This window comes from Python bivittatus, unplaced genomic scaffold, assembly GCF_059951505.1.
Source record: "Python bivittatus isolate LINGU-HERP-01145 unplaced genomic scaffold, Pbiv_v1 ctg000080_np1212, whole genome shotgun sequence".
In the NCBI taxonomy this organism is placed as follows: Eukaryota; Metazoa; Chordata; class Lepidosauria; order Squamata; family Pythonidae; genus Python; species Python bivittatus.
The window spans coordinates 11,945,420-11,961,805 of record NW_028277035.1 but is presented as its reverse complement, the minus strand read 5'-3'; the positions used below and the strand labels follow the sequence as shown (position 1 = coordinate 11,961,805).

Genomic DNA, 16,386 nt, shown 5'->3' with positions numbered 1-16,386 from the left:
GCCTGCACACAGCCTGTGCTGGCCCTCCCAGACCCTCCTCTGACTCATGCATGGCCTCCACCAGGCCTCCCCAACTTGCTTGCAGCCTAACCAGACCTCCCAGGGCCTTCCCTAACCTCCCCTGACTTGCACACGGCACTCCCTACCCACCCCCTGCTGCATTCCCACACTCCTTACTTGGGACTCCCACCTCTTCTTGCTTAACAACCTACACATCTTGGGGTTATGACAGCAACCAGGACTGTCAGAATTGTCATTGCTAAGCAATGCAGTCACATGACGTCACACTTTACAACCTCCTGTCCCAATATCTGTACTATCCACACTTGAGAAGTGGAGAAGAAAGACCTTATGACCAATGGACACATTCTCAGTTGTAAAAAATGATAGCATAGCAATGAATATGCAGACTAATAAGCTTTAAATAATTAAAAGATCCATCAGTAGAAAAGAGAGTGCCACAAGAGAGGGACATCGATAAAAGAAGTGATAAGCTTCAAGGCAAGATTCAGCACCAAGTCCAACGTTCTCTTTCTATACCCAATAATTAGCAAGCACAAAGGAGAATATCACAAGAATGCAGGTTAAATAGAGAATACTACTGATACCACATCCAAAAGACGTCAGCATTTACTCATTAAGCTCAAAGGAATGCTGTATGGTCTTGAACCTTACAAATAGAATAAGGAATTCCATGTTGAAAGGGGTCTCAAATCTAAGGCTAAACTAGATATGATTTTCATCATGAGATGTAGACTGCATAGCTGATGAGGCTATGGCATGGGAGAAAAGGGACTCTGCTCTAACATGAACACAGCAAGGGCAAAGAGTTAAATCCTCCCCCCCTCCAAACACATACAATTCCACTGCAACAGCAGGAGATGGGAAACCTTTTCAGTCCTGGGGTTGCCACTGGCAACAGAAAACCATCAATCTTGGGTAGGATCACTCTGAGAAATTAGGAAAATCTTCCTCCCAGTAACCCACTGGAGATAGCTAGTTTCTCATCACAGCCATTAACTGCAGAAAACCAGTGTTCTAGCCACTAGTAAGCAAGAAATTGTAAGAGGGGTTTCTACAACTCCAAGAGCTGCTCATTTTGCACATACAGACTGCATGTAGATTTTGGCCTGTCCTTTCCTTTGCTATAACTTAGGTTGGGCTACCAGATTTGGGTCGAAAAATTAGGGCAATCACTGTATGTCAGCAAAGTGTGTGCCAAATTAGCTAGGTCTAACTTAGGACCTTCTGTTCAATTACTAATTTTGGGAGGAAATAACTCCAGCTATTACAGCCAGGGCAAGTGTGCCTCTGATATACACATTATTAAGATGTTAATTTAACATATAGCATGGCTCTAAAACAGTAAATCCATCTTCTGTGAGATGGAGTTCTTGCACTTACAAAAAAAAAAAAAAAAAGCCTAAACCCCGGGGGGAAATAGAAGGCAACAAGATCGCCCCCAAATTATGTCCTGGCAAGTCCCCTCCATTGCCCTGAGCCAGCAAGCATGAGCTTAATATACATAGAGCAGGAAACCTAATGTTAGGTAACAATCCCTTGTAACAGGCACCCATAGATCCATTTGTAGCCACTGGCTCCAAAAGTTATGTGAATTAAGACAAAATTGGAGGCAAAAGTATTTCATGATAATGAACAAGTTCGAGCATAGTACACGTTAGAGGAAATGCAGGCATTATGATGTTCCTTTAAACGACCATCACCTCAGCAGAGGAATGCCATTGTGCAAAGAGAACAGGTTTCAGGTAACCATTTCAGCATATTTTGGAGCTAAGTGCAAACTCCCAGAATGAGACCTGGGAAAAGAAGTAAGCCATCCTGAGATTCAGTTTCTCAGTTAAATCCCCCAAACACTGCACTTTTCTAAAATCCTCAAGCTAAATTCAATAGTCAGTCCAGGTAAATTAAGATCTCTCAGAAGATTAGATCCATTGGAATATGGAGTACAAAATAGGATGTTTTCTGGTATCTAAGTATCCAGAGCACACTGCTTGTTCCAATTTACATATATGTTCATGAGAAAAAAGCAGCAATGAACACAGAATGGTGAAAACATATAAACATGTTATAAAAGAACTGAAACATAAACCCAATACAACTTGCGCAAATGCAGGTAACGTAAGTGGTCCAATAATCCTTTTTGAACAGGAAACAAGGCACAGGATTGGTGGGAGCAAAGAAGCATTGGGCAAGGCTTCACTTTTTCCCTGCTCTGAACTGCCTTCTCCAGAATTACAACAGTGTATCTTCTAAAGTTTACTGCAATGCACTCTACAAGGGGCTGCCCTTGAAGAGTATCCGGAAACGTCAGCTGGTGCAAAATGCAGCAGTGCGAGTAGTTATGTGTGTTTCTAGTAGAACACTCGTTACACCTCTGCTTCATGAGCTGCATTGGTTAGCAGTTTGTTTCGGGGTCCAATTCAAGGTGCTAGTGTTGACCTTTGAAGCCCTTCATGGCATGGGGCCAGGCTATCTGAGGGACCGCCTCTCCCCGATTTCATCTGCCTGTCCTACCAAATCCAGCAGAGAGGGCATTTCTGGGTTCCATCACCTAGGGAGATACATTTGGCAGGCGGCAGGCCTTTTCTGCTGTGATGCCCACATTGTTGGAATCTTCTGTGATGCCCATTCATTGTTGGAATGGCTGGCCTCGTCATTGTTGAGCTTCCGGAGGTCCCTTAAGATGGTTATGCCAGGAGGCCTGGGGACTCCAGGGGACAGGGGAATTAGTGAGGTGGCTCCCTTATTTTTAACTTTCTTTTATTCTATGTTTTTGTTTTGTTTTATATATTTTTAATGTATTTTACTGTTTTTAGCTTTGTTGTAGAGTCACCTGCAGTGAGATGGGCGGCTATATAAATTGATTTAATTAAATAAAGAAGAAAGCAATAAAAGTCACCTTTAAATTGCGCTCTAGTTTCAATAACTCCATAGACACATCCATGTAGTTTCCTTGGCAACAGTTGCCATTGCTTTCTTCTGGGATGTTTCTTTCACCATCCCAGTCTGGCCCACAGCTTTGGGATTCCCTGGTGATCTCCCACCCAAGTATTAACTAAGCCCAACCTGCTTAGCTTCGAAGCCCAGAGAAGACAAGACAGCTTCTTTTACATGCAGAGACTTGGCACCAATACAGGATTTCTCATTCTTCACTTCCCTTGCCATGACCATACGATCATTTCTAAGCACTTTCCACAGAACTGCAGCAACAGAAGAAAAAAAATTATCCCCATTATCAGTGCACCTCTCCCAGATGATGTCATTTGCATTTTCAAAACCTGTGCATTAAATGCAAAGATACATTTTGGTCCTGAAGACCAGCTTGGCCTTTTGAGCCAGGCATCTAAAACCACTTAAGAGGTAAATAACGTTGGGATGGGATTTGAGGTTGGGAAGCAGCAATCAGGACATGGAGCAGGGCACTTCTCAAGGAGCTGAACTGTCTCTACCAGAAACTATTTTTCTGTAGGAAGGGTCACAATGCTTCCATTAAGATTTTCTAGGGTGGGAAAAAGGTCATTTGGCTCCAAAGGAGCAAACATGAGTGTTTAAAACACCTTAAGCACCTCTTAATTCAAGTTAAGCCATGAGTTAATCATGAGCATGTGCCCAAAGAGGTGAATGGCAATTCTAAAATAAATTAACAATTAGCTAACAGACGCTGACCATATTTATAGCAGGCAACCCAGTTTTAAAAAAAGCTGATCCTTATACCTTATTGCCTTGCCTTCAAGATTCTGCCGTCGCCCATCCCAGCAGGTCCCATCAGGGGTAGAAGAGTTTTCCTCAAGCTGGAAGCAACACTGCAACTTTTCTGCTTCCCTGGGGTTACTTCCTAGGCCTTGGCATGCAAGCAGAAGCTATGGGACTTGGGCAAGTAGACATGTCAAAAACATCCCAAGAAATATACCTGAGCCGGAATGGTGAAAACAAAAAATACTTCTCACCCCACAGACAAGTCCCAGCCTATAATGAAGGTCCAGAGTGTAGCTACTATAACCTGAAATGACATCAGCTGTATCATGCCCTATCATTCAGTCTATTGGGCCTCTATTTCCCAGACTTAAACCATGTTCATACATGGGGCTAAGCCACCATTTAACACATTTACTGAATAAGCCATAATTAGCTTATTGTGTGACCAAACAAAAATAAAAACAAAATTATGGTATTGGGTGTGAAACAAGACAGAGAGTACTACTGCCTACTTTAATTACATCCATTTGCCCCAACCAAGTGAACTCCAACAAATTCTCCCAGAATCATTTGTTGCCCCGACCCCAAAATACTGGGCACCTTTGTTCCAGAGGCCAGGATGAGGTGGCTTGTGTTCAACAGTAAAGGAAGTCATATAGCAAAAAGAGATTAAGGAAAAGGATTTTCACTTATCTAATGATATTAACCAGGAAGATTCTGCCACAGAGCAATAAAGATCAGGTACAAAAACCACTCAGATTCTGCCATTTTTTGGCAGAAAGGAAATGCATAACTTTTAATAAATAAATGTATTTTATACCATATTTGTCTTTATATTGTATTTTTAAATTATTGTCAACTGCTCAGAGTTACATTTGTGAAATGGACAGCCATATAAATTGAAATAATAAATACAACAAATGAAAAAGCTGGTAGAGGCCTGAGGGAGTAAAAGTATGTGTATCAGATTTATACATACATACTTACATATGATATATTCACATACTTTTATACATATATGCACACATATACACATACCTACAAGTAAAAAACTGTACATCACAGCAGAGTGAGTGAGGATGCAGCCTAGAACCTGTTATCAGAACATTTGGGGTGGGGGGGCGATGTTGGTTTTTAATATGGGAAAATATTCAAAACATATATCTATCAGCACGGCATGGTAGACATTTATCTTCCTTCCTTCTTTCTTTTTTTTTTCAGCCAGAACACACTGTCCATGTAGACATGATCAGAACAATTTAATTACAAGAAAAAAAGTTTATTGGTTACTGAAGCCAAAGTTCCTAATAGAATTAAAAAGCCAGCCATCCCCAGTCGGATGCTTTCCAGATGTTGTTGGACTATATCTCCCAGACTCCACAACCAACACACTGACCAGGAATTCTGGCAGTTGCAGACACAGTGCTGTGAGGAAATCAGGGAGGGGAGAACTGTACTTGCTAGGCATACGAGGACTAGTGGTCACTGGAATAGGAGAACAGAAAGGCAGCTATTTAAAAGAGCAAACAGCTATTGCCCCCAGTGCATTTGAGAATCAGAGTTACTCCTATTGAGACCAAAAGTTCAGTTTCATAGACAATTTTTATATTAGAATCCCAGGCCTGCCGAGAAACAGATAGATGGGACCAAATATCCAGAATTGTGCCACAAACGTATTGAAGTATGTCCCCAAGGCACAGGAGTTTAATTCAAGCCAGAAAACTGTTCTGTAAAATCACATGTGGGAATCTTAGCAAAGCAGCCTGATTACAGAGAAAAACAATCAGCTCAGCCCATTACCTGTACCTCTCCCTTGGAATGCCAAGGTCACAGCTTAGGCTTTACGATAGGGCTACAGTCAAGGATGAGAGGCAGGCAGAAGTCCATAAAGGAAGACTTAATGGACCCCGGAGATGTGCCAGGGGTAAGACAGCATCCACACTACAGAGATCTGGTTGGTCACACACACTCTGTTTCATAAAAAAGTAGAGTTCTGCTGGATGAGAATAAAGGCCTTTACAACACAGCACCAGATTTCCACACGGTAATTAACCATATGCCTAGAAGCAGAAGATGATAGCACGCTCCTATTTCTGTATCCCAGCAATCATCATTACATCATTACAGGCCACTAAGATCTTTATCATTCATAGATCCATCTCATTTCATTTTTAAAACCACCGAAGTTGGAAAGTGTATAAAAAACTTTCAAGCACTAGTCTGGAGCCTGAAGCAGGATAGTTCTGAGCGCAGAACACTTTTGCAATGGCTAGAACAACTCCAGCAAAGCCAGAACAACTTGAATTTGAAATGTTTACACAAACTTAGAAGCCATCATTTAATTTCACAGTAATACATTTCCTGTTTTAGTTGATTATCAAGAAGTATTTTCTGTTCGGTTGAGGTTCCCATTATTCAGCTAATATTACTATGATGGTCATCATACTGCAGAGAAGAAGAAAGCATTATTATGCCAACTGCCAGTTCCACAGTGGATGATTTGACACTTATACAAGTAGTAGGTATGGACTACTTTTTTGAAAGAAAACTCTGAAACCTTTCAGTCAGTATGGGAGAAAACAAACCAATCTATTTTGCAGATGCAAGAGAATAAATCACCAAAGGGTGGGTTGTCAGCTTGTGGGGTTGATTGGTTACACTGGACTAGAGACAAAGTCAAGGAGAGGAGTTTCAGAATAACTTTCCATTCCACTGTAGCTGGTAAGACCAAGCAAGAATCAAATATTTTTCTACCTGCAGTACATTTATCCCTAGCCAAGAACAGATCAGAGCCCTTTTTCTACCAACAATCTCTGGACTGTTCCAGTCTGCAGACCAAAGAGAAAGTGCTTACACAGAAAATTCAGGCATTCAAGTCCAATATACAGTTAAGTCAGCAAGAGACAAGTGAGGCAATAAGAAGGAAAGCCTATGTTGCAGAATGAAACTAAAGACAGGTTCTACAACTGAAAAGTTGAAACCTCTTACTTTATGAAAACATATGCCAATATGTATGTGCCTACAATCGTAATTTTAAGCCAAGTAGTTTTTAGGCTAATAAAATATATTTTAGTTTCTGAAGCCAAGATGACATATGCAACCCCCTAAAGAGCTCCAAATCACAGTGCAAGTCAGCAACCTTCTCAAAACTACTACAGAAATCATTACTACACCAGCCATGCAGTCACTATTACAATAATCAAGGAGTGATATGTATCCCTACAGTCTAAAAGAGACCGGATTGCCCATCTGGTAGAGAACAATGACCAGCTTTGTAAGAGAGGTTCGGCGTCTCTCACAGCTGCATGGGATCCTACATGAGAATATACTCAGGTCAAAAAAATAAAGGAGGACATAAGCTCCAAGCATCCATGGCACAGTTAGAAAGGCCAGGAAGATCTCAGAAAAATACCAAGAAAAGATAAGGCACATTCCTATCAACAGAAAGCAACTCAATCAAGCTACAGCAGCAAGCACTTTCTTGAGAATACAATTCACAATGTCCAGTCTTAACGTAAGAAGGCACAGCCTACCAAAAGATGCATCCAGGGCTGATTCCACGAGTGAGTATTCAACATCTTAGCCAACAAGAGGAATCCTATACCGTCACAGAGGAACGAGAGCAATCGCTTTTCAATGAGGATTTCCTCGGTATAGTTTCCTCATTAAAAAAGCTCAGACAGCAGCGAGACTCTTATATGCATGGAAATGGAAGGACCCACAAATACTTACAACTGAAGAAAGGACGGTGAAGTTAATGGAATTGGTGGAGATGGCGAAATTGACTACTTTGATTAAAGAAGAGTTTGACTGGCTTTGTTTCTACTTGGAAACCGCTTTTGGACTTTTTGCTTGAAACTGAAAGAAATGAAACTTTAATGTTGGGATTTGGTGATTGATATTCTTTATGGTCATAGAAATACTATGTATTAGTTTAAATTTTAGAGTAAGAGGTGAATGTATTATATATTTGTACCTGTAGCAAAGAAAGTCCAAAGTTATCCTTTTCTTTTTTCTTTTTACCTTTTCTTAATAAAGTTCTTATAAAAAAAAAGCTCAGATATTCAGTAAATCGATCAAAACAGCTATGCAGGAAAGATGGGCATATGGTTAAAAGAACCTAGTTCCTAACCAACTATACTCTCAAATTCTCAATTAGAGAATCAAGAAACAAACAAAGCCGCTAACAGTATTTTTTGGAGAAATCTTTAAAAACACATGAAATTCCTGCAGACTAGAAAAAGACAGCAGTTGTTTCTATATTTAGCAAGAAGGATAGAGAGACTTCAGAAAATTACAGTTAGTTTCTACCTTTAAAATATGCAAAATGAATGTTTACTAACAAAACCTTTAAGTATGAAGAAGAAAATGAGATTAACATTATTTTTCAAGACCAAACAAATTAGCTTCTATTAGCAGTTTGGCAAATTAGCTTCTATTCAAAAGCTTCTATTCAAAAGTTCTGCAGAATTCCATAGGACATTTTAAGGGTTCCATAAAGCAGAATATATTATGTAAATTGTGAGCAGTAAAGACTAAATTGATACCTAAAATCTGGGAGGTGGTATCATAAAAGTTTGCATGGCAAGTGATTTTGACCAATAAGCACTGAGGTGGAGGTAATTGGATACCATGATAGCTGAGACTTCTGGGAGTTGTAGTCCCAGCATATTTAGAGGCCAACATATCGATTTAGACCATCTCCATGTGCCTTTTGATGCTGATGAGAATCTATATTGCAACCCAAGACACATAGTTACAGCATACAAAGAAGCTGGATCATGCCTCTGCACAAAATTTAAAAAAAAAACTGACTAAGCTCTGACTAAGAAATACCTTAACTTTTTTTTACATCAACGTAATAGTATATGAGTCAGCAATGTGATGTTACTGTAAACAGGATTCCACTACAGAAAGCAAGGCAGGAGGTAAAAGTAAAGAGTTCTATTTAATTTAAACAAAATTGATACAGGCTGAAAGAGATAATCATATACACGTTTATACAAAGACTTTCTTTTTCTCTCTCTCTTTCTCTCTGTCTCAATTCATATTAGGATCTGCACATCTCATTTGCCACCATCCACTAAATATTTCAAACAAGTTTTGCCCAACTGCACAAAGTAATTACTTAATAGTTTGGGACACAAGGACTGGATAAAACCTAGGTGGAGTTAATTTTTCTTTTTGCATTTCATTTTTCAAGTTGGCAATAATATCATAATATCATTTTATGTTCCTGTATTATCAGGAAATAGCTGGTCTGGTGGAGAATATGTTTACCACTTGGATTAAAGTGCTACAGCACTGGATGTCCAAACAGTCTACCTGTTTGATCTAGAACATGACAACACCAAAATTGGTGTAACAGAGTTGCAAAGCTCAGCCAATTAGATCATCAGTCAACCAACTGAGTTTTTTGGCCAATTTCTGCTGGCTATTTTTGATCTAGTCACTTCCACCCACGTCCTCTCCTATCACTGCCAACCCTTTGCCAAAGGTATGGCAAGCTCTAAGTTGTGATCTAACACATAAGGGCCCAAATTTGTCCAAGAAATTAATCTTAGGGTGCTACCTTAGTTTGCATAATTAATACCAATTTTCTCATCTATACACAGCAGTCTCAGCCAGGAAACCTGTCAGGGATTAGCTAGTTTACAGGGAAGGCATAGGTCACAGGATGGGCAACCATGTGGGTCTAACCCATAAAACTGATGACTAGATCTGTATCCACTGATAAAGAGATGGAGCCATTCCTGAGGAGAATCCAGACCCTTTTCTTGAATCATCAGTATTAAGTAAATAAAGACTCCAGACTTTTTTTACATATAGATGGGGAAAAGTGCAGGCAAAAATATTTCTGATAATATAACATGCGTATGGCTTCTAACACGTCAGTGACTACAAGGTATCTGACCAAATCACTTGCTAATACTTATTTAAAACAAAGGATGTTAAACTTTAAAAATATGTAATCTTTTAATACATTTTTGCCCTTTCAGTAGCTTCATCACTGCACCTTAAATCATATTAAACCTCCAAATACCTTGCTTTGACCTACTGATGACTCTCACCAGTAGCTAATTTCTGGAACTATTGGTAACTGTGCCATGTTTATTTGGGGGGTATGGGACAAGGAGTTGTTGCACTCAGAAGGACTTGAGTTCCAGACTGGACAGCGCTTTAAGGTTCCACAAACCACGGTAGGCGCATTCTCCACTTTCCACTGAACTCTGAACCCGGCACCGGCTTAACAAGATTGATTGTTCTGGCCTCGGTCCAAGGCAAACAACAAGGCTCTCCCTTCCAACACAGTGTGCTGTTGGTGTGTCATAGAAGGTGACATAGAAGGGCAGGGACAAGGGGAACCTGTTTCACTTGGGGTTGATCAGATATGTACACTAACTCCAAAGCTGAGAACTGGTCTCCCAATTCCATTCTTGTGAGGACACAGACAGACACACAGACATGGAATTTCAAAAAGTGTGACAATTTACTCTACTCTTTTCTTCTTGTTGCTCCATGGAATAGTTGTTGCATCTCACTCAGAGGAGGTCATGATTCCAGGAGTTGAGGAGAGAACAGCTTCTGGGCAAAAAAAGCCCTGGACCAAGAGGAGAAAAATTATTAATTGACTCACAAGCCATTTTCCTGCTCCCAGGCTGGCCTGAAACCCAGCAGGACTCAAACTCTATTATTTCTAGGTCAACAGCCTCAGAGGAATGTCCCCCATGCACACACACACACAGATAGCAGGAGGAAGGCCTGTCACTGCTAGCCCCTGGTTGGAGGTTCACCAGGGACAGGAAGCACCTCAAACTTTTTATACCTAAGAGCCTGACAATCCTCACTGTTAAAGAAACAGTAGTTCACATGCCATTCATGGTTAGAATGAGCCCACTATCACTCTCTGCAATCACACTGGGCTGAGAGCTGCAAAATGGTCTTTAGGAGAGATTGATGGGTAACAATCCAATGTCCATGGGCTCATCTCTTTTTTTGGCAGTCAGGAAAATGAAAGGATGACATCAGGAGAGGGAAGCAAAATCTGGGTTATCAGGGACTGGAGAGGAGTGCCGATGACACCCACCTTCCTGGAGGAACAGCAAGGAGGTTAATCCCACTAGGGATTTTCCCCTCCTTTCCCCCTTCATTGTGCATGGCCAATTTGCAAATCCTCACAGAACATTAATTCCAGGCCCAGCAGAGACAAAGAGAACAGCAGCTAGAGCCCAGGGGGTTGCCTGGGTGCAAAGTCTGCAGCCTGGCATCGCCAGAGAACCGAAGAGGAACATGCTAAGAGGCAGTGGCCTTTCCATAGCACTTGTTTAAACACCCTGCCAAGGCACAACCAAAGGATCAAGCACTCAGTATCTCCTTTTTGTTTATAACAGCTAACAAACAAGGGGGGGGGGGGAAGCAGTACAGTGGGGCTAACAGCATCCTTTTCCCCAAAGAATTTTCTATTGCTGAACAAAGATAAACATCAATATTGCCTTCCTGTTCAAGGATCTGTCAGTGCCACCAACTAGGGTGGGGCAGCAATGATACCATCAGGCTTTGGAGAATGTGGTCCTTGGGGTGCTCAGCCAAGCGAGTGTTGCTAAGCCTTTGATCTCACCTAGCAGCCTGCTAGACCTGCAGAAGCTTATGCCATAACAAAAGCCAACACAAAGCTACAAGGAATTGGAGTGACTGAGGAGGGAGGGAGGAGACAATATTTACATAGGGCAGTGGTAAGACAGGAGCTGCAGTAGACATGGCAGAATGCCCCCACCCAATGCCACCATGGCCCCCCCACATGCCTGTTTACTACCTATTCAGGTCAATCTCCCAGACCTCTCTCCTGCCAATCTGAGAAAAGGAAACACCTGTTCGGCGAGAAAAAGATATGAAGCAATCCTCCTAGGCACAAAGACGACCCACTGCTGGCTCTGCCAGCCCCACCCGGGCTATCTGGCTGAGAAGGCGGCAAGCGAGCTGAGCCCATTGTTAGCGCTGAAAAGGGGGGATGGACGGAAGGCTGTCAAGGCAGCACGCCACACTCCCTCTCCACCCCTAGAAAGATGCAAGCAGGTAGGGCATCCCTGAAGCCGGGAGAGTGCAGGGCGAGGCTGACATATTCTAGCAGCCCTCCCCAACCAGAGGGAGAAAGGAACTGCGGCTCAGATGGAAAACCCAGGAGTCAGTAAGCTGCCAGAGAGAGAAAGATCGGGTCACAACAGCGCCCCAGGGGAGGGTAATCACCGCTCCCTCGCCACCTTCTCCATGAGACACTGAAAAAGAAAATAAAGAACACTCGGCCAACACGATACCAGCCCCCTCTGCATGTCACCGGCCGTACCTGCACCCCCGTAGGCTTTAGCGAGCACCCAGGCCAAGCTGGCAGCGCTGCGCGCCCGAGGAAAATCATACTGATCCAAAGGCTTGATCTCGGGCACCAGGAAGCTCTTCCTCATGGCCGCGGCAGCTGCAGGGGCAGCGGCAACCATGGCCCCACCAGCGAGAAATAAACCGGACACGGCCTGGTGTGGCGGCAGCGGCGACGGCGGCAGCGACGGAGAATAAGCTGGCGGCGGTGGCCCCAGCCGAGCGCATCCCCGTCCGGTTTTCCCTTCCCTCTAGCTCCAGGTGCGAGCGCCCGCCCAGTCGTCCCAGTTTCCCGGCCCCCACAGCACGTGACCGAGGCCGTCAATCAGGGCAGGGGCGGAGCTTCCAGACAGGTAATTGCCCGGGGTAAAGGGAGGCGCTCGTCTAAGTGGGCTGGGTGGATTGGAGCCGCAGCCCAGGGTGGGTGGGGCGCGTGCGCGCCTTGCACCAAGCTGGCTGGCGGGGGTGCTTGGAGTCCATTGAGCGTTTGTGCAAGCGCTCTCCCGGCAGCGGAGGGGGAAACGAGACCGGGATTTCCCTCTCCTCTTCCCTCCCCCGCCGCGTTCCTGGTTATATAGGCTGGAAACGACTATGCCTGTCCTTCTGCTGGAGAGAGACACAAAGGAACCGCAGCCCAGACTGGAGCCAAAGCGCGCGTGCTCGCTCTTTTCATATGCACACCTCCACCATGTTAGCAGGCGGGCGGGCGGGCAAACATGAATGACCCTCCCCCGAAGGAGGATGAGTTATCCCTAGGAGCTCACCCCACCCCGGTCCTTTGCTCATTTCCTTGGCCAATACGCAGCGTGAATTTGGCTTTTTGCCCGGCATTTGTGGGGAAGCGTTGGTTTGGAAAACGAAGTACAATTAAGCTGCTTCCTCTTGCTCCAACACGCTCCCATTTTCCCAACAAAGATGCTGTAGAGCTGGGAAAGGCCACCGATGTGATCCAGGGCTCGGGGCACTTTCTGAAAGAAATGCTAAGGGAGAATTAAAAAGAAACCTAGGAAGGACCGAAATCGGGTTTATAAGAACCCGTGCATGATGGGGAGGTTTGCTTCTCATTAAACTTTAACTCGGGGCAACCAATGGAAGATTAAGGGGCGATAATGGTATATACGGAATTCGCGGCTGAAAGATGTGGCAAAGAGCATTTGGTTTGGCTGCAGCCAGAACTGACCATTTTGTTAGGTTGGAGCCATCCTAAATCCCACTGATTCCGGGGGGTGGTATCTAAAGCTTGGATAGCAGGGGGAGCAAAGTCTTGAATCCTTTTGTTTTTCAACCTGGAATTACCTTTTTGCCCAATATTTTTTTCCTTCCTGCAGTTGTCCCAAAGGAAAATAAATGGTCGGGATTTTTTTTTTTTTAAAAAAACAACCTTGTATTGTGGCTCTTCCTCCTTACCCCTGTTGCATGAAATAGTTTAGTCCGCTGCCTGAGTTTATACCTCATACCACAGAGGGGTCAGGATTTAATTTGGCGTTTGGATAGCTTTAAAAGGGAATTAGATAAATGCATGAATGAAGGTAAGCCTAACAAGATAGCTTAGCTCTGAGAGCATCTGAAGCCTCCATGTTCAGAGGCAGAATAATTCCAAATGCCAGTTTAACCATTTAAACATGGAGATAATGAACTTGTCAGGGTCTCGTTTACTTGCTTGTGTGTACATGTAGATGAAACATAATTTTAAGTGATCCATATTGCCCATATTGCATGTATAAGCAAAGACATACTCACACACCCAGGCCGCTCCTTCCTCTCCACACCTTCCTAGGTAGGTCCTAGCAATCCACCCTGTTCACAAGATAAGCATCCTCAACAGCTAAACATTTAAAATGTGATTTTAAATGAGGAATTTACTTTAAGGCCTTTCACATTTTCAATGAGCATTTGAGGTTTGTATGTAGCCAAGGACATGTTTTCCAGATGCTTTAATTTTATGGTTTATTCCAGATGTCATAGTCTTGAAACTCCAAAGTGCAATCCAGGGAGCAGGCAGTTTGGTATATTAACATGGAAATGATAGTCTGTTTTTCCGATGCTGTGGAGACAGAAAAAATGTATAAAACCAGTCCTCTGGGTTTCTTGTTTTTCACATTTGATTCTATATAAGCTTCTTTCCTTGATAATAAGCTTCAATTTTGTCCCATAGAAGTAATTGGTGGTTTTGTTAAAGTATGAAGCAACTATCAGCTTTTAGATAAAATTTAGGAGAATGTACTTTCAGTGTGATTCACCATAATGAAGGGAATTTGGATTAATTAATTTGTAATGCATATATACTTGGCAATATCCAATTGTGCTGGAATGTTTAAATTGACATAGGTTTGCAGGCAGTGAAATGGGTTTGAATTGCAGTGAATTGCATATGGCAGTGTTGTCCAAACTTGACCACTTTAAGATGAGTAGACTTCAACTCCCAGAATTCCCCATGGCTGGCTGGGGAATTCTGGGAGTTGAAGTCCACTCATCTTAAAGTGGCCAAGTTTGGACAACACTGCCATATGGGTTTAAGCTGAACTGAGAAATCTCTTGAATCTCCTGCCTTCCAGATACATTGTGACTACGATTTGGAGAATTACTACCCACTGGCCATGCTAGTTAGAAATTCTGGGAGTTAAGTTCCAAGATAACTGGTGGGTCCCCATTTAGGGAAAGCTATTTTAGCCACTTGTATCTATTTGGATTTCTTAAAATTAATAAAATTAATTCTATTGAATTTCATTTGAATTTAAAAAGAGCCTTGCCAATGACTAAGGTTAAGAGCTCGTAATCCAAGAGCTCTTGTGAAAGGTCTCCTAAAAGGATAAGTAAGTAACTGGTCCTCATTCTCTCTTCTCCTTCCCCCAAACACACAACATTTCTCATATCCTAGAAAAAGACAAGACTCCTAGTGACTTCATGCATTTTCTTAGTAGCCATCTTCCAGAATGTGTGTGCATGTGTGTGTGTTTTTAATTTCCCAGGTGCAAGAGTACGTGGGACTCTTTTTTTTAATTTCCCACGTACAAAGTACAAGAAGTTTAATTTTTTTCCTGTCCCTTTTTAATTTTTTTTTATTTTTTTATTTTTTTATTTAATAGACTTGTCCCCGCCCATCTCCCCACAATGGGGGACTCTGGGCGGCTAACAACAAACTTTTCTATACTGCCAGTTAGTTTCAAACTAGCATGATAAGAGAATGGGAAAACTCTATCTTTGAATCATTTTGAAAAATCTGAAAAGCATTGCTCAGGATCAGTCAAATGAAGGACTTCTTCACTTGTCTTAAATTATTGGATTCTGCTCTAGAGGTGAGAACATCAGTTGGAATTTTAGCTTCTGCTTATACCTAATTCCAACAGCAATCTTCTCCACTCTGATGCCTTAAGATATCTTGGACTATCACTCCTGGAATATTCGGAATATAGCCCAACATATCCAAAGGGAATCATGTTGGAGGCAATTATCATAAATGTTCTATATAAGCATCATTTCACTTTTTAAAGGCTACGCACCAGTATCAGCTTGGTCGACGGGCTTAGATAATGAAGCTTTTCTTGTTGGGTGGTCTTGATTTTTCAGTGGATATGAGTACCAAGATGGTCTGTTTCTCTTGGCATTACTCTCCGCTAACCTCACTGATTAGATCAGGAAAACGGAATTCCTAGTATAGCAGGGCAAAGTCTGACATTGACTCCTCTTGGGGAATGCAGTGCAAGTTTCTATGTGTAAATGATTAACAGATTTACAGAGAGGTTAGCCAAAGCATTCTCTAGAGTCTTTAGTTTTCTCCACAGTAAGACCTTCGGTGTCTCTTGTGCAGGTGCAAATTCAAATATTTATGACAGAACTCTCACCAGCTAAGAACCCGGGGGAGGACAGTGCAGGAAGAGCTGGAAAAGAGAAGCCTAAAGTGATCAAGAGGGCTTGCACTCCTCTAGGAAGAAAAGCTTTGCCAATAGAGGTGAATATGTGTAGCTCGGGCTGAACTGTGGGGTCCTTGGGGCTCTCTGAGCTTGGTTCTTGTCTTTCAAACGTTTCATTACCTGGCTAGGTAACATCTTCAGTGCTAGAGTGGGATGGGGTTTGCTCTCTGTTTATATGCTGTGGCGTGCTTTGCCACTGCTGGTGGGGGTGGGGGTTTTGTTTTGCTCCTCCCCCACCAGCACTGGCAAGGCACGCCACAGCATATAAACAGAGAGCAAACCCCATTCCACTCTAGCACTGAAGATGTTACCTAGCCGGGTAATGAAACGTTTGAAAGACAAGAACCAAGCTCAGAGAACCACAAGGACCCCACAGAAAAGCTTTGGGCTT

General features: G+C 42.7%; 1 protein-coding gene across 5 annotated transcripts in view; it reads right to left on the bottom strand.

Moving 5' to 3' along the window:
• CAMSAP3 (calmodulin regulated spectrin associated protein family member 3) overlaps positions 1-12,417 on the bottom strand; it is a 44,468-nt gene extending 32,051 nt beyond the window's left edge. Inside the window, exon 1 of one of the 5 annotated variants that reach the window (XM_088133524.1) lies at positions 12,059-12,417. In XM_088133524.1, coding sequence (XP_087989650.1) covers positions 12,059-12,206 — 148 coding nt within the window. In that variant the 5' untranslated portion in view covers positions 12,207-12,417. The remainder of the gene's footprint in view (positions 1-12,058) is intronic. The other 4 variants (XM_088133523.1, XM_088133525.1, XM_088133526.1 and 1 more) reach the window with 4 other exon arrangements.
• Positions 12,418-16,386: the final 3,969 nt, after the last annotated feature.